The following is a 27,474-nucleotide window of genomic DNA, read 5'->3' on the forward strand; positions in this document are numbered from 1 at the left end:
CAACATGAATCTTAGGCCTTCTTTTTTTTACCCTTTTTTGTGTTTGCTCTTCCAGTGTTGAGATATTTATCTTCTAGCTCACTATTTCTGGTTTCTAACTCTTCAGTTCTACTCCTCTGCCCTTTCAGTGTATTTTCCATTTCTGATATTCTATGATTAATCCTTTGGACCTCTTTCTGTAGGTTTTGAATTATTTCCAATGCTGTATCTATTTTATTTGATTGTTCCTGTAGTGCTTTCCTGACTTCTTCCTTATTTTTCTCAACTCCATTGTGTAGTGTTTTCATACATTTTATAATCGTTTTTCTGAATTCCTTCTCAAGCATTTCCAAAGCCTGCCCATCTTATAGTATGGAGTGTATGTAGGTCACTTCCAGCTCATTTGCCTCATTCACTTTATCTCGTTTCTGGACATGTGCTGATATGGTCATCTGCTTCTGTTTTGGGGATATATTGAGGAGTTATCTGTGGCCTTAATACTTAGATGGGTGTGTTTTAGAATTTTTTATGCTTTCTGATTGCCTCCAGGTAGATGTGATCAGGAGATAGATGGGCTTCCCTTTTCACTCTTTTTCCTGAGAAATTTCAAGATGCCACTGTTGGTCATTGTAACATAACTCAGGATTTAATTTTCGGCCTATTTCCTTTTTAGTCTGCCTGTCCCACTCCACAATCCTCATTCAGGCCTTTTTCTTAGTGATAAACAGTTCAGGGCCAGCTGTGGCTGTTTGATTTTAAGTGGAAACTGTCACTTTAAATTTTGAAGAGATCTGAGCGCATGGTAGAACCCTCCAGGGGTGGGGGTGATGTGTCCACTCACTCAGGCACTCTCCCTAGTCACCAGAATGGAGGTGTGCAGACAGCGAGAGACCAATGAACAGATAACAAAAAAAAAAGAATGTCCACACCTTTTTTTCCGTGGTTCTGTCAGTTGTCTTTGGCTGCTCTGATCCTTCCCCTGCTTATTTTTCTCCAAGATGGCGGCTCTGGGAGCAGCTGAGTGTCTTGAATTAAAAAACAATGGATTGCTTGCTTCTGCTTCAAATTCCCCTAGCTGTAAGCCTTCCAACCTTTTAAATATTCCTTTATATGTGGTTCAGAGATCTGGCACCATCCCCTGAGCCTGCTTGTTCCAGTATTCTGTGTTGTTCTGACGGAGCTCTTCACTGCACATCTACCCGATCCGCCATCTTATTTGTTCTCTTGGTGATATCTTTTGAGGTGCTTAAGTGTCTTATTTTTAGGATGTTCCATGTATTTTTGTCTTCTGTTTATGTGTTCTTAGTTGTGCGTGATAGTGTAATTATGCCATATATTAGAGCCCCTATGTTTGTCCCTGTTTTTTGATTGATGATCTTTATAGTTCTAGGTTTCACATTTAAGTCTTTAATCCATGTTGAGTTCAGTTCTGTACATGGTGTGAGATATGTTTCATTCTTCTGCAGATGGATTTCCAGTTTTGCCAACACCATTTGTTGAAGATACCATCTCTTCCTCGTTTATTGTGTTTTGGCCCTTTGTCAAAGATTAACAGAACATAGGTGATGGATTTACTTCTGGGTTCTCAATTCTGTTCCATTGATCCATATGTCTTTCATTGTACCAGTATCAGGCTGTTTTGATTATGGTGACTATATTGTAGGTTTTGAGATCTGGAAGTGAGAGGCCTTGTATTTTTTTCTTTTTTAGTAATGATTTGCTTATCCAGAGTCTCTTTCCTTCCCTTATAAAGTTGGTGATTAGTTTTAACATCTCTTCAAAGAATGATTATTGTAAAATAAGTCCTGGACATAACTTAATGTTCTATGGGCTCAATGCTAGTTTAGATTTGCTTACACTATAAATTACTTTGAATGGTGTTGACATTTTCACAATGTAAGTCTTCCTCCTATCCACTAACATGGCATATTCTTCCATTTTTGTAGGTCTCTATTGGTTTCTTATAGTTTTCTTTGTACAGGTCTTTTGTTCCCCTGGTTATTGATCAGTTTTGATAAGCGGTATATTTTTCAAATTTATAGTTAAAAAGTTGTTCACAGTATCATATTTGATAAATCATTGAAGTAAACAGTGGATCCAACTTTTTTGTTCTTTTGCATTTAGCGATTCAGATGTCCCAACATGATTTGTTGACTCACAAGTTTTGATATACAATATTTTCATTTTTATTCAATTCTATGTATTTTGTAGTTTGGTATGATTAATCTTTGATTCATGAGTTATTCAGATTATTTTCTGTTTATGGTATTTTAGTTACTTTTTTAAAAAGTTTATTTCTAACTTGAATGTATTATACTCAGAATATAGTAGGTATAGTATTAGTTCTTTGCAGTTTGAATAGAATAATGTTATAATTTAGATATAATGGAGTCTTGTTGGTGGTATTGTGAAGTACCGTCAAGTCAGTTCCAACCTGTAGTGACCTTGTATAGGGTTTCCAAGGAGAAGCTGGTGAGCTTGAACCACAAAACCTTGCAGTTCAAATGGCTTTGCAGTCTGGTGCATTAACCCACAGCACCACACCAGGACTCCATCTTGATGTGGTCCTGGTTAATGTGCTGGACTGCAAAGTTGGTTTGATCCGCCAAGTTCGGAGGCTCAAGCTCACCAGCTGCTCCTAGCAAACCATGTACGGGGTCACTATGGGTTGGAACTGACTTGACAGCACTTAACAATAACAATAAATATAATGTGATCAGTTTTTATTCCTTGTGTGTTTGTAAAGAATTCACCGTAATGCTGTTTATATCTTTTAGATCAAGCTTGCTAAATTAGATCTGTGTCCTTAGTGATTTTTGTATCTACTTGATGTTAGTTGGAACCCTGATGGCATAGTGGTTAAAGCACTAGAGTATAACTGGAAGGTCTGTGATTTAACCCACCTAGTCATGGTGAGGGAGAGAGATGTGGCAGTCTGCTTCTGGAAAGATTTATAGCCTTGGAATCCTCATGGGATGTTTCTATTCTGCCCTGCAAGATTGCTATAAGTTGCAATTGCTACTGGCAATGAGTTTGGTTTTTTGGGTTTTGATGTCAGCTGCTGATTGAAATATGTTAATATATCCTACTATGATAATAGATTTCTCTATTGTTTCCTGTTAATTTTCTATGTTTTAAATTTTATTATGAAAAGTTTCAAGCATACACAAAAGGAGAGAGAATAGTATAATTAACGCTTGTCACCCATTATTATGGAGTCGTGGTGTGGTGCTGTGGGATAAAGCATTGGACTGAAAGGTTAATTTGAACCACAAGCTCAGGAGTTCCAACTCACCAGCCGCTCCTTGGAAACCTTAGATAGGTTCGCTATGAGTAGACACCAACTCGACCACACTTAACAATGACAACAACCCATTATTAACCATTATCAATACATGGTCAATCTTATTTCATGTATCTCTTAAAACCCTTACTTCCACATACTCCTCAGAGTATTTTAAAGCAAATCCTAGACATAGCTTATGTTCTCTGGATTCAGTGCTAGTTTAGATTTGCTCACACATTTGCCAAAGCATTTGCATACCATTTCTTGCATTTTAGCCTACCTAGAAGCGTTTTTCTTCTGCCTGAAATATAGAGATTACAGTATCTTCTAGTGAAAGTCTTTTCTTCTTGGTTTTTGTTTGTTTAAAATGTTCTTATTTTGCACACTTTCTAAAAAAAGTACAAATTCAAATTGACGTTACTTTTTTTCTGAACATTTTGAAACTATTTTTCTAGTGCTTCTGGCTGTCATTATTGTTCAGAAATAAGCAGCAAGTCTGATTTCTGTCTCTTTATATGTTATCTCATTGGTTAATTTTAAGATTCTTTGGTATTCTGTAGCTCCATTACAATGAAACAAAAGTCAAATAATTCATTGATAGTAAAATTTCAAATTATTAGCTTTACATTTCTTAAGTACATAAAAAAATTCTTGCTATTTAAAAAGACCCTATTGTGAATTTTTTTCGGAGAGCCTAGTTCTGAATTTGTCTACCTTATAATGTCTCGAGATGGTACATATGTACTTTGACGTAAACAGGCACTGTATATTTTCTACATGTATCTTTCTACAGCATTACTGGAAATAATTATGAAAAATGGGAGCACAGCTGGAAATAGCCCTCATTGCCGAAAACCATCAGCTGGTGGTGTTCCAAACAAGACTAATTGCACAAAGAACAGCACATCTGGTAGTGGTGAAAGTGCAAAAGGCTATACCAGCGACCAAATAGATGGAGTTCACAGGTAGGAAGAAATATGATATATATTTCAACTATCATTGATACTAAAGTAGTTTTTTATGTTGTAAAATTTGGGGGAAAAAAGTGTTTTAATTGTAATTCAATAGAAAAATAGGCATTGAGGAATTGAACTCTGATTGTCTCATGCTTTATTTTATTTATTAAATCAGTCTGTAACTTACCAACTCAGGTTCAGTCTTGGAAAGCAACTATAAGACACAAAGCTACATCCAAATATATTTTTAAAAGAGAAAATTATTTCCAGTTTTGGCACAGTACTCTGCTTAGATAGTGACATTGAAAGAAGGTGAAGAATGGTTATGTCTTATATATAGCCATAAATGGGAAATTACATGTGACAGGAAAGTTGAGGGTAACAGCAGCATTTTAAATTCCCCATTTATATTGATGGATGGTTGCTATTTTCTATTTGTGCTCTTTCTTCAAGGCTGTTTTATTGTGTGTATATATGGATATATATGCAAAACCCATAAAACCATAATGTTCTCTCTCCTCTTAATAATTTTCTTATTCTGCTTCAGTGTTTTTGTTTTACCTCATGATACACTTCTACTTAAAACAGAAGAATTAGGTGGAGTTGAAGAATTATGATCTGGCTTTGGGTATCTGCATTTTTATTTTTTAAATGCTAATACTACAAAAATACACACAAAATAGTGTTGCTCTGTAGGATAAGTAATAGACTACTAACCACAGGTTGGCAGTTCAAACCCACCAGCCGCTCCTCAGAAACGGTATACAAGGTTGTTATAAAGTCAGAACTGACTCAGCAACACTTTATAGCAACAACAGCAATTTTACAAATAAGAAAAGCTTTTCTGTAAATAAAATGACCCTCTGTGAAACTCTAGAGAGGAAAAGAAATGTTTTGTTTCCTGCTATAACTTAAGGAAAATGTGGCCTCTGGTGTTACTCTCAAAGGGAAACTGAAGTTTAAGGATGAAGGACTCTGAACAGGGATAATCAGATAATTCACAAGAATAAGTTATAATACAATGAACTAGCCCAAATGAAGAGTTGTTTAAAGTAGTTACTCATTAAACCTCCTACTCTCTTTTGCCCATTCTTGCTTATTTCTCTTTCAATTTTCTTTTCTTTTCCCCCTTTCTTTATCAGAAGTAAAACTGAAACACTGGAGCAGTATAGTTTTTCCCATCCTAGAGTCTTAGTTCATTCTTTTTTATTTATAATAATTTATATTAAAAATTATATTATTTTAAGATAAAAGTTTTTTTATTGAGGATAATGATCACCCCGTCTTGATTTTTAAATGAAACATTAATACATTTATATTTTGTCTCTTTCCGTATATATACTTAAATGATAAAGCTTGATTGTAACATTTTATTTGAGTGTGACCCACAATAGGAAAAAGATCCCTAGAGGCATGTTTTGAGAATATAAAGTATACTGCTAACCACTTTTATAGCTGTTTTACTCTATCAGAGGTGGCTGAATAAGTGAGACTTGCTTTTGAATATTTTTCAAAAGAAACTTACTTAAGCAGTATACTGAAAGGTATACCTGGAAATCATAATTGAAATTTAAAATTATATTTTCTTGTAGGAATTAAATATATTGGTATACCGTGTTCTTAATGAAAGACTCAAAATAAAATTAATTGTATTATATATGATTTTTATTTAGAATCATTTTGTGATTATATTCTTTTCTTTTGTAGAATGGCTTCAAAAAGTTCATGGAAGAATGGAATTACAAGATAATGGATTTCTACCACGAACTTTTTGAAAGCCTCCCTATATTTAAACATGTCAGAAAAAACTGTGGTTAGGTGCTTTGGAAACTAGAAATCTCCCAAATCTGGTGTTTGTTTATGTGTGTGTTTTTTAATCTTTTTTTGTTTTCTTTTTTTTCATTTCTACCCTCAAGACTTGCCTTGAAAAGAAAAGAGAAGCACTTGTACAACACGTGGTTAAAATAAGAGGGAGAGCGATGCTATCTTTGTTTTAGTCTTCATAATATATATAAAATATGCGTGGCTCTGCAAAGCCCACTGGATCCAGCTTTAGACTGGGGGACACTTGAGAATAGAAAAGTGAAGGTGGTGGGTGGGTGCAGATAGACTCTGGATGTAGCCAGTGTGGAGTAGATGGAGATACAAAAACATTGAGGGAATTTCTGTCTGTTGGTTTCTATTTTGTTCTGTGAAATTCAAAATGAGTTGTTATTTGAGAGACTGAAGAAAGGAGATTGGGTTCAAAACTTGAAGAGAGTACTAAGAATGTAGAATCATTGCAAAGGGGAAAGGCAGAGAGAGGGAATGAGAGGATTGCTGGCTAGTTTGGGGGACCTAGCCAAGTTTGAGACCATAAATTCTCTGTGGGTAGCTTAGTAGTACTATACCCGTATAATTACTTGGTATTAATTGTTTGGCCAGTAATTTGATTATACTTTTTTTTTTTTTATCAAACAAATAATATATTCTTCATTGAAGATTATGTATAATTGAAACATTCTTTAAGAGAATATCTGTTGTTAGGTGCCATCGAGTAAGTTCTGATTCATAATAACCCTGTGTGCAACAAACAAAACACTACCCAATCCTATGCTACACTCACAACTGTAGTTATATTTGAGTCTATTGTTGCAACTACTGTGTCAGTTTATCTCATTAAAGCTTTTCCTCTTTTTCACTGATCCTCAGGCATAATGTCCTTCTCCTGGGACTGGTCCCTCCTAATAACATGTCCAAAATATGTGAGACGAAGTCTCACCATTCTCACTTCTAAGCTGTATTTCTTCCAACAGAGTCTCTGATTCACATCAAAGCCTTCATCCAGTGCCTTATAGAAGAGTTGCTTAGCTGGGTCATGTAATATTTATCCATTATTGTCATTGTTGTTAATTGCCGTCAAGTCAGTTCTGACTCATAGTGACCCTGTATAGGGTTTCTGAGGAGCAGCTGATGAGCTTGAACCGCTGACCTTGAAGTTCAAACCAACCTTGTAGCTTATATATAAAGTTTTGCTTTAGTGAGGTAGTAGATCACTAGCTAACACATTCTGTATGTTTTTTGTTGTTTTGTTTTACCTATACACAGGGGATTTTTCTGAAGAAAGCTATGTTATCTTGTTGGTTAGCACAATTATGCAAACAAGTTGCTCAGTAACAATTTGACTCAATGGGGAGAAGCCATGCAATAATATTGCATTCATTGCATAAGTAAGAGCTAGCTAACAGTGAATACTGAAGAAATACTGTGTAACTTTGTAAAACTGGCATTTTGCAAAACTAAGCATTATTTGTTTTCTTTGAGTGGAAATATATTGAAAAATAATTGAGAAAAATGTGTTATGGAGCTAATTTGAGGAAGTTTTTAATGTCTTATTTGGAAAAGGACCATCTTTTACTTAAAACCTCTAGAAAATCAGTATGAAGTCATTTTCTGGGCCATCATTTTGTTTATCAGTTAGGTATGCTTCTATACAACTCCTTAATCGTTTGAATTATGTGGATTTAAAATTAGGATCTGATATAAGCTTCAGCCCTTTAAATAAAAAGAAAATAAATCATTTGCTAGACATATAAAACAAATCTTTTGTATCAGATATAAACAAGAACACTATATTTGGAGTCCATTCAGTAATCAACTATTGTTATTGTTGTTAAGTACCGTCAAGTCAGTTCCAAACCATAGCAACCCTGTATAGGGTTTTCGAGGAGCAGATGGTGTGCTCGAACTACTGACTTTGAAGTTCACACTGACTTTTCAGTCCAGCACATTAACCCACAGTGCCATATAACACATGTAAAAAAGAATTAGAAAACCTTACATGCACCCCTCCAACTGTGTTTTCATGCACAAAAAGGAAGAAATAAAAGATGAACTGGATATACTTTTATTTTGTATCCTATTCAAACAGATATTTTTGGCCTTCTTTATTTCTTTATTTTATAAATTGTGAATTGAGTAAAGGTTTATAGACAAAATCATCAGTTTTACATTCAGTAAATCAGGTTCTTTGTTTCATCTCAACGATCACAGTCCCTTTCATGCAACAACAGTTGTCTCACTTCCTCCCTGTGGTTACTCATGCACAAATATCCTCTTTCAAATACTTTTATATTTGTGGGAGATATAAGTATATATATAAAACACTGCTGTTCCAAGTTTGTGTATATATCACTATTTACTTCTATCCCCTTTAGCCCTTAAATGCCTCCCTCTGTCTTTACCATTCTTCTGTATTTTTGGTCTTCTTGCGGATTTCCATTCAGGATAGTGAATGTGTTACCTCTTTTTTTTCCCCCAAATTCTTTGGTGAGGATGGAGAAGAGGATGTGATCTTTCATAAAGGAACTCATGGTAAAAATGAGACAAACATGTCTATTTGGTAAACAAGACCATGATATGGTCAATATGAATGAAAATTTCTCATTCAAACACGAAAAATTAGGTAAATGAATATATTTGGAGCAATCCTTGAAATATATAGTCTTTTGGGTGTCCATTAGTAATGATGACTTCTCAATTTCTCCTCTATTATATGGCCAAAAATTTTGTATGAGGAAAATGTATTAGAGCTAGACAGTGATAAGAATTACTGAAATAATTGCTTTTCCTGTCCAGTCTTTTTTCTTTCTTTGGCAATTCATAGCTTTATGACCCATCTGAACAGCACTATGAATTCCAGCCTACCTTCCAACGCTATCTAGCAATTGTTTCATGGACTGCATTTTTCTCTTGCCCAGAATTTTATGTTCTGGAAGCATCAGTCAAATACAATTTTAGAGGATTAGTCCAGTACATAATTAAACATTTCATACATGCAAACCAATGATGACTTTAGTATTATTCGATGCTTAGTTTATCACTGTCTCTTGTTGCTATTCTGGTAGTGTCTGCCATAGTTTTAGCTCTATTCATTGTACCACCTTTACTAAAGGAGCTCTGGTAGCGTAGTGGTTACGAATCGGGCTGCAAACCTTAAGGTCAGCGGTTCGAAACTACCAGCCGCTCCGTGGGAGAAAGATGAGGCTTTCTACTCCCGTAAAGATTTACACCCTCGGAAACCCTGTACAGGGTCGCTATGGGTCGGAACCGACTCGACGGCACTGAACACACACACACCTTTACTAAATAGTTCTTATCTACCTCAAGTTGGGTTTTCATGCCAACTATATTTTACAACAGTATTCATCATCTTTGGTTCCAACATTAGCTTTGTTGTTGTTGTTGTTAAGTGCTGGCAAGTCGATTCCGACCCATAGCAACCCTGTATAGGGTTTCCAAGGAGCAGCTGGTGAGCTTGAACCACCACCTTGCAGTTCAAATAGCTTTGCAGTCTGGTGCATTAACCCACAGCACCACACCAGGACTCCAACATTACTTTTAGATCCCCACTATTTCTGCCCTCAAATTCAGCTAATCATTCATCCATACATGTATTCTTCCATTCATGTAATACATATGATGAACAAGCCTAAAGAGAAGTCAGACAATAGGCAACTAAAGTTCATTGTGGTCATTGCTGCAATTGAGCTAAATTCCCAGGGATTTAGAAGCATGTGGTACTGTAAAATCAGCACTGGACTAAAACCATAAGGTTGGCAGTTCAAACCCATCAACTGCTCCTCAGAAACCCTATACACAGTCACTATAGATTGGACAGACTCGACAGCACTTAACAAACAACTGAACTGCCGACCTTGTGGTTCAAACCAGCTTTGCAATCCAGTGCATTAACCCAGAGCGCCACACCAGGACTCCTTTCAAATGTTAGGGTACTTCAAAAAGTGTGGAAAAATGGAATAAAAATGTAATGGAATTTTTTCACAAACTTTTTGAAACCCTCTCATATCTAAGGGTAAAGAGAATGTATGTAAAAATACTGATTGTAAGAAGAAAATAGGAAGAAGACATTTTCCTTTCCTTCTTTATTCTAGTTTTGAGACAGCAGGATTTTCAAGTCAGATGAACAGATTTAAATCCTTCCTTGCAAAGCCTTTTCTGATCACTACATTTAAATTAACAGGCTTCCCCTTTTGTTCCTTATTTCCCTTTGCTACTTTATTTTTCTCCAAATAATAAACACCATATGCTGTAAGGTTATTTTTTTTGGCCGGCGGGGAGTGGGGGGTGGGGGGATTTTGGATTGTGTATTTGCTTATTGCCTGTCCCTCCTCCAATTGTAAATTTAAAGTAAAAAGGGATTTTTGTCTGTTTTATTCACTGCTGTAGCATCTGAAACAGTGCCAGAGTAGGTGCTCAATAAGGTTTTGTTGAGTAGTTAAATCCTTGTAGCCATGTATTATTTAGTTATACGTCATTTACTTTACCACTTAGGACCTCTGTTTTCTCATTGGTTAAATAAGAATATTATCTACCCAGTGAGGAATAAATAAGATCATTTATGTAAAATAATCAGGATAACACAGTTCCATAATTGTTTACGAAATCTTTAGGACTAGATACATTTTGGAATTCAGAGACTAAAAATATATTTTAGAAAGGAAATAATGAGCCTGTTTTTTTAATGTACTTAAGAGTACTAGAAAACTTTTAATTCTTTAATTATAGTTATTATATGTACTCTGTCCTTAATGCATTATATAACATCATAACAGAGTCTGAGGCATAGCCCATAATCAATCAGTAACATTTCTGCAACAAATATGTAAATGTTGTTGTTGTTGTTAGTGTCATCGAGTTGATTCTGACCCATAGCGGTCCTGTATAGGGTTTCCAAGGAGCAGCTGGTGAGCTTGAACCATTGACATTGCAGTTCAAATGACTTTGCAGTCTGACACATTAGCCCACAGCACCACACCAGGACTCCAAATATTAGGGGGCTTCACAAAGCTCATGGAAAAATTCATTATCTCTTAATTCCATTTTTCTACTAGTTTTTGAAGCCCCCTCATATTTATACTTAAATAGGTTAAAATGAAGACTCTAGTAGCTTCAGATCTGTTCAGGTCATACTTTGCCTCTAAAAGTTCAAGTCAGGTTTTTGCAGTCAAATAGTTATAGAATAACTTTCATTTTTCAGAGCTTTATGGATTTTGGAACATGGATATGGGATTGTGGACCTGTGCCTGACACACAGTAGGTGTTTTATAAATGCCTCCCGCCCCTCACCCCCCCCCTTTTTTTTCTTTCACATTGTCTCTAAGCATATCTAGGAGAATGGGTCTCGCTACAAAGGCAGGGATCAGTTCCCTTTTTGTTCACTGAGGTATCCCAAGTGCTACTGTCTGGGTTATAGTTCATCCCCATTAAATATTACTGATTAAATATAAAAAATGTCATGTTCATGAAATAAAATGGATTTATGGAATAAAATTTAAGTTTCCAAAGTATATAGAACCCAGTTTTAATTATTACTATAAATGTTACATAGCAGATTTTTGTTTATGTGACTAAGATAATTCCTATAATCCTATATATTACCTTTTCTTTTTCCCCCTTTTTCATATAACAAATGGCTAATTATTTGCATTACAAAAGAAGAGCTAGGTATCATATATTCAAGAAATATTTACTGAGAACCTACCATGTACCAAGCATTGTGATGGCTGGTAGGTTCAGTAGTGAAAAAAGACCTTGTCTCTGTTCTTTGAAAACTTCTGAGTCAATTTTTATGTCTTTTGTTGCCAGTGAACAATTATGCCTCAGATCCTTTCACCTGTTACTACGTCTGTCACCAATCCACCTCTGCATGGAACACATCTAAAATCACAAAGTACACTCCATACACAAAGAATGTTTTAAATGTACCGTGGTATTTAGTGAATGGAAATTGCTAGGTTGTGGGAGAATGTTGACATCCCAAAGAACTTAATGTTCTCTGCTTCATTCAGAGTATTTCTTTTTCTACTTACACTGTCAATACTCGTAGCTTGAATCTGTTACATCCATGAAGTTACAGGCTCTGTAAGTAACCTTTAAGAATGTGCTCACCATAATGAAAAGCAGGTGTAAGAAACATTTTTGATTTGCATGTTATATTTTATTATGAGATTTTATCTTTTCCAGAGAGTGAGATAGATGAATTCTCTTAAATATACTTGGATTGAATTAACTTGTTTTGACATTTAAACCAGAGTATACTACAATCATATGCACTAACCTGTTGCTTTTATACTTATTTACATTGTGTGAGATAAAATTCTTGGAATGGGATGTGTATTAACTCTTAGATGTGGTATATTTGTGATGAATTTTAGAATTTTTTAGTGCATGTAAGAGTACTAGAAAACTTAATTCTTTCATTTTAGTTATTGTATGAACTCTGTCCTTAATACACAATTATTGTGCGCTTGGCTTTGCTTCTTTGTAGTTGTAATAAATTGTATCAAGGGCATTCTCATAGCCAATTGTGCTTAGACTGGAAGAGCTTAGAGGAATGGTCTGTTGTTGAGAAAGAAAATGAAGCAAATTAATCCTTAAAGGGATAAGCTCTCACTTGGTATTGAGACTATCCATAGACAGTTTTAAATACTATTCTAATAAATTAAAAATGAGAGATATTACATAAAGTTCTTACTTGAAATTCACATTATAACACATTCTCTTGTTTGCAGCATAAACAATTGTAAAAATTACTATGAAGTACTTGGCGTTACAAAAGATGCTGGTGATGAAGATTTGAAAAAAGCTTATAGAAAGCTTGCTTTGAAGTTTCATCCGGACAAAAACCATGCACCTGGAGCAACAGATGCTTTTAAAAGTAAAGTAAACTTTTTAAAGCAATTTTACTAAGCTCTGTTTAGAATCCACTTTGCAGTGTTTCAGAACATTAAATTCTGCTTTTAGACTGGTACATTTAAAAACCAGCATACGCAACGGTCTGCAAAGTCCTTTAAAACTTCAGTATTAACTGTTACAGCAAGAACCAAGTGGATGTGGTCTGTCTTCACAAAAGTAACATGTCAATTTTAATAAAGTACTAAGTAATATTCTAAATTTTATCCATGCATTGTTTCTGATTTACCAAACAAAAGTAAAGATTATGCATGAGCTCCTAGCCTATTATCATCTGTTCTAAGTGAACTAAAAGCAAAATATAGTTTTTGTGAGTTTTAAAAGTTATTAGAGATTGTCTTGCCTGGTGTTCATTCACATTTTATTAACTCAGGCCAATTTTTGCATTATTTATACCTAGTTTTAATGTGATTTTTTTTTTTTTTTTTTTTTTTTTTTTTCCTTTTTTACCTCAATATTCTTTCAATTTTTTTGCTACTTTAGTAAATAAAATGTTAGAAAATTGATTTTATCATTTCAACTCTTCTTAATATAATTTACTCACAATAGTTGACTTCCAATTCATAGTGAAATTTTAAATTTGTGGTTGTTCATTCCTGCAAATTTAGCATTGATCAAGCCAGCATATAACACTTTTGGTAAAATGCTAGAGTCTTAGAATGACAACAGAAAGGGAATACTCATTTAAAATGTTCCCAAAAGGTAGAAGATTATATTGCTCTTTCATATAACTGCTGTTAAATTGTTTCCATAACAGCTTTATTTCTTGAATGCAGTCGCCAAGGCAGATACATTTGGGAATTACTAATATATTCCAAGAAAAGCATCTACCAAAGTGGTGCTGGTGACAGTAAAATATTGCTGTGACAGTGAGGCCCTTCACTCTTAAATTAAAAGTTGCAGGTTGAAAATACGGAAAGGTTTATTCAAAGACACTTAATTCCAAATCATATTTCTATCAGTTCAGTGACTGTGAAGAGTATGTACAAAAATTTAGTGTCTTCCTTTGTGTACCTCCAAATACATGCCTTCTATTATTTAACAAAAGTTATCATAGCTAACAGTACTAAGTTAATTTCTAAATCATGTACAGCTGAAATTTTTCGGATGAAATATTCAAATAGTATAAATAGTCATTTAATTTGCTTCATTTCTGGAGCCTAAGTTCTACAGTTTTAAACTTTGATAAATACAAAATTTTTGTCACAGTTACTAGAAAAACTCACTGAAATCTTTTAATAGCAAATTTCTTAGCCTGTTTCCCCCTAACTTTATTTTATTTTTTAGCCTACTTTAGGAATTAAAAGCATTCAATCTAAATTTTTTGATGCTTTAAAGAAGTCTAGAAATGTTTTAGCAGTTGGTTACTTAACCATGAGAAAGATGTGGCCATCTGCTTCCATAAAGATTTACAGCCTTGGAAACTATGGAGCCGTCCTGCTCAGTGCTGTCAGGTCACTCTGAATCAGAATGGACTCAACAGCAGTGGGTTTGGGAGGAGGTAGTATTTACTCATGTGTTTGTAATCTGCTAGGTTATATCAGCACGAATTCTTCATTATCATTATTATTATTAAATTACTTCTTTGTCCCACTTATGTAGAAGCCATGCTAGCATTGTTGGGACAGTGCATGTATGCACCTATATTCTACAGCTTGTGTTGCATTTTGAAGAGGTGAGCAGTATGAATGCCATCCCAGGAAGCCAGCTAAACACCCAGAAGTGGTTTTCCAAGGTAGTTATACTTTGGTATCACTCATTTCAGAGTTTGATACTCTGTTTTGCAATCTCAAAACTTTATTTATCAACATGCTTGGAAGTGATTATCTCAAGAGGAGAGGCTCACATTATTCAATACACAGGAGAGTATCTGGAAACCAAAATGTCGCTTTATAAATTCCACAGAGAATCAGAATAGTGAGGTGGTTGATAAATCCAATTTTTCATAGAATGGAAACTACATAGAAAAGCCATGTTGTAACTCAAAGCTCTATGGGGTTGCTTGATGCCTAAAGAGTTAATTAGAATGTATTATAGCTAGTGTCATCACACAGGAATGGCAGGTTACACTCATTCAGTACACAGGATATTTTAATTATTTTAATTCTAACCAATCAACTTTAACTTCCACCTTTAGAATAAAATTGTTTGTCTCTAACCTGTTTATCTGTTTAGTTTTGTGTTTAATACAAAAGCTCACTTTTATATTAATTGCTCTGATTAATGAAACACTTTTTACAGAAGACAGAAACCACTTGCTTTGCATTTTTCCAAGAATAGAATATGAAGGGGAAATTGATCAAGGGAATTAAATTAGACAGAAGAGATGTTTCATTTGAATGTGAACCAGTGAAATAGATATAGATGATGTTGTTCTTGTAAAGTGCTGTTGAGTTGGTTTGTACTCATAGTGACCCTGCATAGAATTTCCAAAGAACAGCTGGTAGGTTTGAATTGCCAACCTTGTGATTGGTTGTTAAGTACCGCTGAGTTGCTTCTGACCCATAGTTACCCTGTATAGGGTTTCTGAGGAGCAGTTGGTGAGTGTGAACCGTTGACCTTGTTGTTCAAACCGACTTTGCAGTCCAGCATGTTAACACGCCACACCAGGACTTCACCAATTGGTGTGTATATATATATATATATAGTTGTTGTTATGTGCCGTGGAGTCAGTTCTGACTCAAAGCGACACTACACAGGATTTTGGAGGCTGAAAATCTTTACGGGAGCAGAAAGCCTCATCTTTCTCCTGCAGAACTGTTGGTAGTTTCAAGCTGCTGACCCTGAGGTTAGCAGCCCAACTCGTAACCACTACGCTACCATAGATAGATAGATAGATAGATAGATAGATAGATAGATAGATAGATAGATAGATAGATAGATAGATATACATAAAATGTTTGTATGTTGTTAGGTAACATCCAGTCAATTTTGATTCATGGCAACTCCACATGATAAAATAGAATTGCCCCACAGGGTTTTCTAGGCTGAAATCTTTAGGGGAGTAGATCACTAGGTATTTTTCTTGCAGAGCCACTGGGTGGATTCCAACCATCAACCGTTTGATTAGTTGTTATTGTGAAGTGCCGTTGAGTTGGTTCCAACTCATAGCGACCCTGTATAGAGTCTCCTCAGAGCAGCTGGTGAACTTGAACCACCGACCTTGTAGTTCAAACGGCTTCACAGTCTGGCACATTTACCCACAGCGCCACACCAGGACTTTGATTAGTAGCTGAGTGTTTAAATGTACGGGCAAGACAGAACACCGAACAAAGAATTTATCCAAATGTTACTGTAGTTATTGTAGAGAAACAGAAGAACATGAGATACCTTCTTCCTCAAAGAATTTATAACTCATAGAGGAGACTTGCACAGAACACTTATAGTATTGTTAATGCTTAACACATAGAAGTAGTAGAGCGTTTCATAGGATTTTTTTTTTAACTAAAACCTTATAAAATTATCAGAAGACTACTGTCATACTCCTTTCACAAAGGTGAAAAAACACTCAGTGAGATTAACAGATTTGCCCAGGATTTCCCAGAAGACAGGATATAATTAAGTACTAAAATATAGAATAAAAATGTCTGATTAAAAATCAACAAGATAAAGTAGCATTATGACCAGAGTAATTGGAGAAGACTTCATATAACAGGTAAAGATTCAGAGTTGTAAGATCAAAGACTACAGCCTTCAGTATCAGTTGCAACTCAACATAAAGAAAACAAATATCCTCACCACTGGACCAATAAATAGCATCATGATAAAGAGAAAAGATTGAAGTTGTCAAAGACTTCATTTTGCTTGGATCCACCATGAACACTCATGGAAACAACAGTCACGAAATCAAACAACATATTGTATTAGGCAAATCTGCTATATAAGACCTCTTTTAAAGTGTGAAAGAGCAAAGATGTCAGTTTGAGGACTAAGGTGTGTCTGACCCACGCCATGGTATTTCAGTAGCCTCATTTGCATGTGAAAGGTGGATAGTGAATAAGGAAAACCATAGAAAAATTGATGCATTTGAATTAAGGTGTTGGAGGAGAATATTAAAAGTGCCATGGACTGCCAGAAAAACAAACAAATCTATGTTGAAAGAAGTACAACCAGAATGTTCCTTAAGCCAGGATGGCAATGAGTCGGAACCAACTCAACGTCACCTAGCAACAAATGATTTGTATGGTTAGTGAAGAGGGGATAGCAAAGACTTGGAAGTTAAAATGAGGTGAGCAATTTAATAGTATTGAGAACTTCTACTTTCTGGAAAGTAGAATAGACATATATTCTCCTATTTTTTCCCTACTAAGTACTCCTGAAAACTGAGTATTGTAAGTACAGCAAACATGAGAACGTTCGGAAAGGTGGAGAAAATAAGGCAGACTGACTGTGAACATTAGGATGCAAAGAATGACATGGCAGGGAGTTCCCTGAGTTTTCTTTTTGCCTTATATATCCTAGCCTGGGTGCTGGGTAAACCAATGGGCACAGAGAAAAAATCATCAGTAAAACTGTTCTCACAGCCAGCAGAGTAGGGAAGGGACAGTCTAGCAAGACAAAAAACTTTTGAGCAATAACTGTTCTACTGCAGCCAAGTACTACAAAAAAGACTGTGGTCCCCCTCCTATCCCTACCAACAAAAGCTGAGTAGTGTGCCACTGCCACCCTCTCCAATCTATAACTGATGTCCCAACCCCACTTCTAGGTCAGTGACAGAGAAAGTCAGATAGAGAACTAGGACGTTTATGCTTGTTGAGCAATAAGACAAGTCCCTATAGTGTCAATCAAGGCACATAGGGAGCCTGGACTTGATCTCACCCAGCCGTAATAAGGTACCTCTTACCTATATGGTGTCAGAGGAAACTTATTGGAGAGTCAGGACTTTCACCACTGTCCTGAGGTAACAAATCCTAACTCCATTATGTCAGAAGCCATTTGGAGAACAGTAATGAGGCATTTTTACTCCTCCCAGCCAGGAAGATAGTAGTAGCGAGTTGGTTGGGAGTTGGAAATCCCACCTCTTCAGTCTGGTTTCACAAAAGCAACCTATTTCAACAAGCAGTTACAAATATGCTCAAAACAAAAAGGTTTCAACAACAAAAATAGAAAGTCTGAGCAAAGAAATAAAAGTTCTAAAGAAGAGCCAGTATATAACTTTATAACTACAAAAACAAACAAGTAAAAAATATATATATTTTTTTTTAAATTGTCAATGGATGGAATAAATAGCATAAAGGACAGAGGAAAGAATAACTGGAAGATGGAAAACTAGACATACCGAATCTGAAGAAGAGAAAGAAAACATGGCAGAAAAAGAGAACAGAGACTTGGACCCATGAGACTGAAACAAAAGATTCCTGTCATTAGAATCTTGGAAGAAGAGAAAGAGGACAGAGCTAAAAAGTGCTGAAAGAAATAAAAGTTTTAAGTTCCTTGAGTTCTGTAAAAATGCAAGATACAAGATAAATGTATACAAATAAATTATACTTGTGTTCTCCATAATTTCAAAGAACTTATAGATACCAAATTAAAAATACATTGGTCTTTATAATCACTTTAAAAAGAAAAAAGAGAAATACTTAAGTATAAATTATAGCAAAACATGTATAGAATTTATATGTTGAAAAGTATACAATACTGATGAATGAAGCTAGAGAAGATCAAAATAAATGAAAAGACATACCATATTTATGCATTAGAAGACTCAACATGGTAAAGATGTCAAGTCTCCCCAAAGTGATACTCAGATTTTACACATATCTATTAAAATATCAGGCAGTTTTTTTTTTTTGTTTTTTTTTTAATAGATGGAAGCAAGCTTATTCTAAAAATTGTATGTAGAGGGAAAGGAGCCTGAATAATTAAAATAATACATTAAAAGAATGGAGTAGGAATAATTAGTGCTCAATTTTAAAGGTTACTGTGGGTGTATGGAGTCCTGGTGTGGTGCTGTGGGTTAATGCAAGTTTGGCAGTTCAAACTCATCAGGCTGCTCTTTGGAAACCTTATACAGGGTCACTATAAGTCAGAAACAATTCAAAGGCACTTAACGATGATGATGATGAGTATGAGTATATAGTTAACAGTAATGAAGACTGTGTGGTAGGTATTTGTGGAGGGATAGACATAATTAATAAAATAGAGACTCCAGAAAAAGACCTATACAAATAAGTCAAACTGGTTTTTGACAGAAGTGCAAAAGCAATTCAATAAAAGAAAGATGCTTTTTCAACCAATGACGTTGGAGCAGTTGGACATTTATAGACAAAATTTAACCTAAATGTCACATTTTATATAGAAAATAACAAAATATACTTATAAATATGAAATGTAACTTTTAATATTTAGTAAAAATCATGGGAGGAAAGCATATAGCTAGCCAATGATTTCTTGGACTTGGCAAATAAAGCACGAGTTTTTAAAGGAAAAGCTGATATACTAGATTTCATTAAAATTAAATTTGCTCTGTGAAAGACCCTATTAAGGGGTTAAAAAGATAAGCTACAAAGTGGGAGAAATTATTTGCCCATCACACATCTGAGAAAAGATTAGAATCTAGAAGATAGAAAAAAACAAAAAACTTAACATAAAATAAATTCTAATTATTAAATGGGCAAAAGACATTCCACTGAAGACAATATACACTAAAGATAAAATGGGTATTACTTTGTATTCAAGGCAGTAGGGAAACTATTGAAAATACGAAGCATTTGTATTTTTTGTGTGTAATTAAAACAATTGAAAGAAATATATAATATTGTTATAAGAGATTATTGCTGCTTTGCTAGTTCGCATGACAAAGCTTTTATATGGGCCAGTTTTTTATAATATTAAAACATTGCTTACCAACTTTCACTCATTACTTTTTCAGAGATTGGAAATGCTTATGCTGTTTTAAGCAACCCAGAAAAACGAAAACAGTATGACCTCACAGGCAATGAAGAAGGTTGTAATCACCAAAGCAATGGCAGATTTAATTTCCATAGAGGTTGTGAAGCTGATATAACCCCAGAAGACTTGTTTAATATATTTTTTGGTGGTGGATTTTCTTCAGGTACTTTAATATTAAATTTTATGAAGATAGAGATTCACATCTCCAGTTTGACTATTCAGAGATTGATCTATTTCTTCCCTACATTTTTTTATAGTGTTATGATCGTGGGATGATTTTTCGTGAAGATAGGAGGAAAGTGTTTAGGTCATTACTTTCTCTATGTTGTTGTTAAGTGCCATTGAGTTGGTTGCGACCCATAGCCACCCTGTATAGGGTTTCCAACTACCACTGACCTTGAGGTCCAAACTGACCTTGCAGTACAGCGCAATATCCTGCTGGGCCACACTAGTACTCCACCTACCTTTTTTCTAAAACACTTTTTGTCTTAGTTATGTAATCATACTGTAATGGAGTCCTGGTGTGGTATTATAGGATAAGTACAGGACCACAAGGTCAGCAGTTCAAACCCACCAGCCACACCTTGGAAACTCTATACAGGGTCACTGAGTCAGAACTGACTCAGCAGCACTTAACAACAATACTGTAGCAAATGTCACAAGTGAGTAGTTTTAACAAGCATTCATTTTCTCTTAAAAAATACTCATTGGAATGCTAAAAGTCAATTCAGAGCACTGACAGTGGGGGAACTTTTTCTCTCTGCTTGCTCTGGAGAAAGATCCTTGTTTTTCACCTTCTGCTTCTCTGTTTTGAAATCTGTCTTACCCCATCACTTTTTTAATGTTTTTGTCTCAAGAGATTGACTCAAGACATACCCTATAGTAATCCTGCTTCACTAATATAACAAAGACAAGCCGTTCCCAATGGAATTATAGAAGCATTTGTTGTTAAGTGCCTTCCAAATCAGTGACCTTGTATAGAGTTTTTGAGGCTGTACATTTTTTGCGGGAGCAGAAAACCTCATCTTTCTACCTCATAGTGGCTAGTGGGCTCAAACTGCTGACTTTTTGGTTCACTGTCTAGTGCTTATTTACATAGCCATACAGATTGAGGCATAGAGGTTAGATTTTACAATACATATTCTGGGGACATAGACTCTAATTCATGGCATTATACCCTTTGGCCACAAAAATTCATGTTCTTACCACATGTAAAACACATTCACCATATTGCATCACAAATGTCTTAAATTAACTTGAAGTTCAAAATTTCATCTTCTGAATCATATAAAGCAAATATGGGTGAGTTTGAAAGTGTATTCCTGCCTGGAGTAAAATGTGTCTTCCTCTAGGAACCTGTGAAATTTAGGGTAAAAGTGATCTGTTTCCAAGGTAGAATGTGAAACAGGAACAAGGTAGACATGACATTCCATTACAAATGGAAGAAATTAGAGGGAAAGGAAGGATAACAGACACCAAGCAAGTCCAAAAACCCAACAGAACAAATCTCCTTAGAAAACAGTACCCTCTTCCCTGAGATCAGCTGGGCCATGGCCGCACATTCCAAATCCTGGGGGTTGGCCACATACCCTGAATTCTGGGTGGAGGCCCCTGCCCTGGGTCTTCAGCTCTGCCTTTTTGACCCTCTGGAGTGGGAACTCCTTGACTTTGCTGTTGTGGTTCTTAGGTGTCCAGAGTCAGTTCCCACTCATAGCAACCCTGTGTACAACAGAATGAAACACTGCCAGGTCTTGCACCATCCTCACAGTTATTGTTATATTTGCGACATTGCTGTGGCCGCTGTGTCAGTCCATCTCCACTTGTGTGTGCTGACCCTTTACTTTACCAAGCAGGATGTCCTTCTCCAAGGGCTAGTGCCTCCTGAGAATGTGTCCAAAGTGTCTCTATCCTTACTTCTAACGAGCAAGCTGACTGTACTTCTTTTCTTTTGTTGATGTTGTTGTTAAGTGCTGTCGAGTCGGTTCCGACCCATAGCGACCCTGTACAGGGTTTCCAAGGGTGTAAATCCTTACGTGAGTAGAAAGCCTCATCTTTCTCCCGCGGAGCGGCTGGTAGTTTCGAACCGCTGACCTTAAGGTTCACAGCCCGATTCGTAACCACTACGCTACCAGAGCTCTTCTTTTAGGACAGATTTATTTGTTCTTCTGGCAGTCTGTGGTACTTTTAATATTCTTCACCAACACCATAATTAAAATGCATCAGTTCTTCTCCAGTCTTCCTTATTCAGTGTCCAACTTTCATATGCATATGAAGTGACTGAAAATGCCATGTCTTGGGTCCATAAAATGGACAAAGGTCTTTTAGCAGCAGGTTTTCTCAATGCAAAATATATCATTTGATTTCTTTTCTTTTTTTTAAGTTTTTATTTTGACTTGAGAGAAAGTTTACAGGGCAAATGATCAGCTTTACATTCAACAAATCATACACTTTGTTTCATTACAGTGGTGCCTTTAGTGCAGCCTGGATTTCTCCCTTCAATACCATTGGTTCTGAAATGGTTGAATGTCAAACAATTTTTTTGTTACAGTGATCCTCAGTATTCTTTCAAGTTCTTTTGATGTTTCCTGCACCATTCAATATTTTGTCCATAGAATTCTTTAGTATTGCAAATCAAGGCTTGATTTTTTTTTTTCTTCTAGTTTGAGAAATGCTGTATATGTTCTTTCCTTTTTGTTTACGAACTCTAGGTGTTTGTATATTTTATCTTCATGAGATACCCTTTGAAAATCTTATGTTCAGCTCTCTTACTTCATCATTTCTTTCAGTCAGTTTAGCTATGCTATGTTTAAGAGCACGTTTCAGAGGGTCTCTGACAACCATTTTGATCTTTTCTTTCCTGTTTTTCTCATGACCTTTTACTTGCTTCATGTATAATAATCTTGATGTCGTCCCACAATTCCTCTGGTCACTAGTGTTCAATGTGCCAAATCTGTTCTTGAGATGGTCTCTAAATTCAGATGGGAACTACTCAAGGTCATATTTTGGTTCTCATTGACTTGTTTCACCTGTATATAAGCAATTGATGCTGTGTTCCACAGTCACCCCCCACCTTGTTTTGGCTGATAATATTGAGCTTCTACATCCTCTTTTCCCAAATACAGTTAGTTTGATTCCTTTGTATTCCAACTGATGAAGCCCACATGCATAGTTACTGTTTGTATTGTTAGAAAAAGGCATTTGCAATAAAGAAGTGATTGGTCTTGCAGAATTCTGTCACGCGATCTGTAGCTTAATTTCCATCACCAAGCCATATTTTCCAACTACTTATCCTTGGTTTGTTTCCAACTTTCCCATTCCAATCACGAATAATTATCAATTTATCTTGGTTGCATGTTTGATCAATTTCTCCATCATTGACTTTGGTGGTTGTTGTGCAAATTTGAATAATATAATTATATTACCTGATCTTCTTTATAGGCATATAGACAACATCCTATCACAGGCCACATTGTATTTCAAGATCCTGAAATGTACCTTTTGAAAGTGAATGCAGCACCAATTCTCTTGAACCTGCCATTCCTGGCATAGTAAACCATATGATTGTGAGATTCAAATGAACAATACCTGACAATTTCAGCTCACTGATGCCTAGGATATTAATCTTTATGCATTTCATTTTACATGTGACAACTTCCAGTACTCCTAGATTCATTGTTGTTGTTGTTGTTAGGTGCCATTGAGTTGGTACCAACTCATAGAAACCCTATGCACAACAGAACAAAACACTGCCCCGTCCTGCATCAACTTCACAGTCATTACTACATTTGAGTCCTTTGCTGTTGCCACTTTGCCAATCCTTCTCATTGGGGTCTTCCTCTTTTTCTCTGACCTGCCACCTTACCAAAACATAACCTTCTCCAGTGACCGGCCCTTCCTGACAATATGTCCGAAGTATAAGAGATGAAGTTTGGCCATCTTGGCCTCCAAGGAGCACTCTGGCTGAACTTCTTCCAAAACAGATCTATTGGTTCTTTTGGCAGCCTGTGGCACTTTCAATATTCTTAATTACCCAGTTCCACATTTTAGGTATCTGTTAAAGCAGCACCCTGCTCACAGTACCAAGTTTTATCCTAGTTATCCAGTGCTGCTATAACAGAAATATACAAGTGGGTAGCTTTAACAAATGTATTTTTTCACAGTTTAGGAGGCTGGAAGTCCAAATGCAGATTTTGGGCTGTAGAGGAAGGATTTCCCTCTCCCTTGGCTCTGGAGTATGAGCCTCCTTCAGTTTCTGCTTCCTGATACTTTGGAGGTCTCAGTGTGGCTTGGCATCTGTCTTACCCCACCTCTACTCTGCCCTCTTGTTTAATCTCTTTTATATCTCAAAAGAGAGTGACTCACTCCTGCTTCATTAGTTTAACAAAGACAACTCATTCCCAAATTGGATTATCACTATAGTCTCAGAAATTAGGGTTTATAGTATATATATTTTAGGTGACATATTTCAATCCACAACACTTTTTAGTTTTTTAAAAAATGAGTAGCAGTAGTCTGTATTTTTATTATAGCAGAAGAGAGGGCACATAAGTGGGAAACCCAATAACACTATCTTTTTCTTCTTGTTACGTGCTATCAAGTTTGTTCTGACTCACAGCTACCCTGTATAGGGTTTCCGGGGAATGGCTGGTGAGTTTGAATCATCTACCTTGCAGTCAAGCATTTACCGTACAATGTTACACCAGGACTCCAACATTATCTTAGATAAGTCCTTTTATAGTTATGGGAGGTATCTTGTCCCCTGGCTGGCTACTTGACATAGATTCTGTAGAGGTCTTTGCAGGTACTTTATTAAAAACATTGTAGATTATTAATAAGGGTGTCTTTAGAGGTTCTTCTTTCCACTGAAATAGTAAAGAGTATATCTCGATGTTGTCTGTACAACCTGTAAAGGTCATGTGTAAAATAAGTTTTTTAAAAATTACTTTTAAGATAAAAATAATTATTTGAATTTGGCTACCAAAATGAAAGATTGAAGCAGTACTGCCTAAATAAACAATTTTATAGCACTAACAGTATAAGAACTATTGAAATCATTATATTTATTTGGCTGGAAATTGTTTTTCTTAAAGTAGTTAAAATTGTAGCTGTAATTTTGTTTACATTAAGTTTGAGTAAAGATACTTTACTGAAAATTAGAATAATCTTTATAATGCAGTAAAAGTATTTGGCTTGGTGAGTCTCTCTGAATATTACTGAGAAAAAAATGTGCCATTGACAGAACATTTTGTAAAGCATTCTGGAAGGAAAATGTATGTGTAGATACAAATCAGTGGTTAAAAATATAAACTGTATTTTAACATATTGTTGTTCTTAAGTGCCATCAAGTCGGTTCCAGAGTAGGGTTTGCGAGGAGCAGCTGGAACATACTAGAATCCATAATTAGATTAGAAATATATATTAGAATATGTAATTTCCTCACAGAAAAATTATTAAAATCATTTTGACTGAAAATATTCTAGAAACAATCAGAAGTCTTTCAGGTAGCAGAGAATTTGGCTTCTAATAACTGATTTATAATTTGGCTTCTAATAGTTGTTTATCCTTGGGTGGAATTAACAGCTAAATGCTCAAGTACTAGCCAGAGAGTTGGTGGGTCAAGCTCACCTAAAGGTGCTTCGGAAAGCAGGCCTACTGATCTGCTTTCAAAATGTCATAGCCTTGAAACCTTAGGGAACATTTCTGTTCTGCACAACAGTTGTTGTTTTAAGCCAGAGTTAACTTGATGACAAGTAATAACAAAAGGTGATTTGCAGGGTTTTTTGGTTTTTTTTAACACTAGTTATAACATAGTTTATCTTGTCAGTAGTAGCTGTTTCTCATTATCACATTGTCTAAAAATCGTTTTAACTGTCCATCAGTAAGAGAATGAATAAGTAGTGGTACACCTTCACAATAGTTTATTATATGGTTTTCAAATGAATTAGAGCTTTTATCTTTTGATTTCTAGGGATACACTGTTAAGTGCAGAAAATAGTGTTTCAGATTATTCATTCTTCCAATGTTTGTAGTATTAGCGAGAAACTCTTACTGTTTTAAAGAGGGAAAGTCTTGGAAGAATTATTTCTGTTTGTCTATTATTCAGATGAACAGAGAATAATAAATATACAAGTTTTCTGACCATAGCTGACTTCTCTAATACTACTTTATTTTTTAGGTAGTGTCCATTCATTTTCAAATGGACGAGCTGGCTATAGCCGTCAACATCAGCATCGACATAGTGGACATGAAAGAGAAGAAGAAAGAGCAGATGTATGTTTATGATGTGATTAGAAATGATAAATGTCATATTTCAACTCAGGAAAAGCAATAAGAGTTGTCTCAAAGTAAAGGAAATTGTTTTAGAAAGTAATACGTTGGATAGAAGTGTTCAATAGAAACTAAAAATTCTCTTAGGATTATTGTGGGAGTAGGGACAGAGATAAGAGTGGGGTGTGATTTTACAACCTGACCCCTTCAGATTTGGTATCCAAATGAAGATATACCTGTAGTATACATGTTTGAAGGTTATCTTTGTTAGTCTAAAGAATTATAATAAATAAAGAAAAACTTAAACTTTCCTTGTTTCAATGCCAGCTCTGACTCATAGCGACCCTATGTATGATCCTATGTACAATTCAATATATACAATCATATCTAATTGTGTTGAGCAACTAAATTACATGAAGTGTCAAGGTAAATGGAAAGAATATCAAACTAGAAGTGAAAAGCCTAGGTCCTAGCCCTTTCATTCACCAGCTGCCATGTTCCACCCCAAATCCAAGGAAAAGTCGTTTTGCAACCTGCTTCATATTGATAGAGTCTGTGTGTGTGAGAAAGAAAAAGTATTTCTGTTTTTGTAAAATAAGATAAAATTGTATCAGTGTTTTCCGAATCAGAATCTCCAGATGAAGAGCCTGGGGAGTTGTATTATTAAGAAAGATCTTTAGGACACTGGTGTTTTTTTTCAGGAAGATTTGAAAGCACTGGACCAGATGATAGCTAATGTCCTTTCTGCTTCTAAAAATCTATGACACATTTGGGGTTATTGACAACTACAATTATATTACAGTTTTGTTTTTTATTATTTTTTATAGGGTGGTTTTTCTGTGTTTATCCAACTGATGCCCATTATTGTATTGATCCTGGTATCACTACTAAGCCAGTTGATGGTCTCAAACCCTCCTTATTCCTTATATCCCAGATCGTAAGTAGCTAAGCAAACTTTTCCAGAAATGCATTGTGCCGTTTCTTATCTAGCTTTCTCTAAACCTCCTGTGCTCTTTTATACCTTTTAAGTACCAGATCTCTTATAATTACAAGTGTACAGGCTAACAGACTGATTTAAAAATCTCATTCTAGCTTTTAGAATAGGTTTTCAAGTGATAACGTTTTTATTATGTTGTCAATTTACACTTCTGTTTTACTGTGTGTATGTGGGTAAGGACAGAAGTGTTATATTCAAACTTGTCTGCAATTTAATATGATAGTAGTGTACTAACTAACATTAAGGAACAAAAAATCTGTAAAAGACAAAAATACTTTGAAAATAAAACTAAAGTAGTGATTGAATTTACATAGGCTTGTATCATTAAAGAGGGAATGACTTTA

The 27,474-nt window shown here is 35.4% G+C and overlaps 1 protein-coding gene across 1 annotated transcript in view; it reads left to right on the top strand.

Moving 5' to 3' along the window:
- Window positions 1-27,474, top strand: part of DNAJB14 (DnaJ (Hsp40) homolog, subfamily B, member 14) — a 78,743-nt gene that overhangs the window by 48,711 nt on the left and 2,558 nt on the right. The window contains exons 2-6 of the mRNA XM_006876375.1: window positions 4,059-4,230; window positions 12,795-12,940; window positions 19,847-20,029; window positions 26,042-26,136; window positions 26,961-27,070. Of these exons, the coding sequence (XP_006876437.1) occupies window positions 4,059-4,230; window positions 12,795-12,940; window positions 19,847-20,029; window positions 26,042-26,136; window positions 26,961-27,070 (706 nt within the window). The remainder of the gene's footprint in view (window positions 1-4,058; window positions 4,231-12,794; window positions 12,941-19,846; window positions 20,030-26,041; window positions 26,137-26,960; window positions 27,071-27,474) is intronic.

Source organism: Chrysochloris asiatica, unplaced genomic scaffold (genome assembly GCF_000296735.1).
Source record: "Chrysochloris asiatica unplaced genomic scaffold, ChrAsi1.0 scaffold00377, whole genome shotgun sequence".
NCBI lineage: Eukaryota > Metazoa > Chordata > Mammalia > Afrosoricida > Chrysochloridae > Chrysochloris > Chrysochloris asiatica.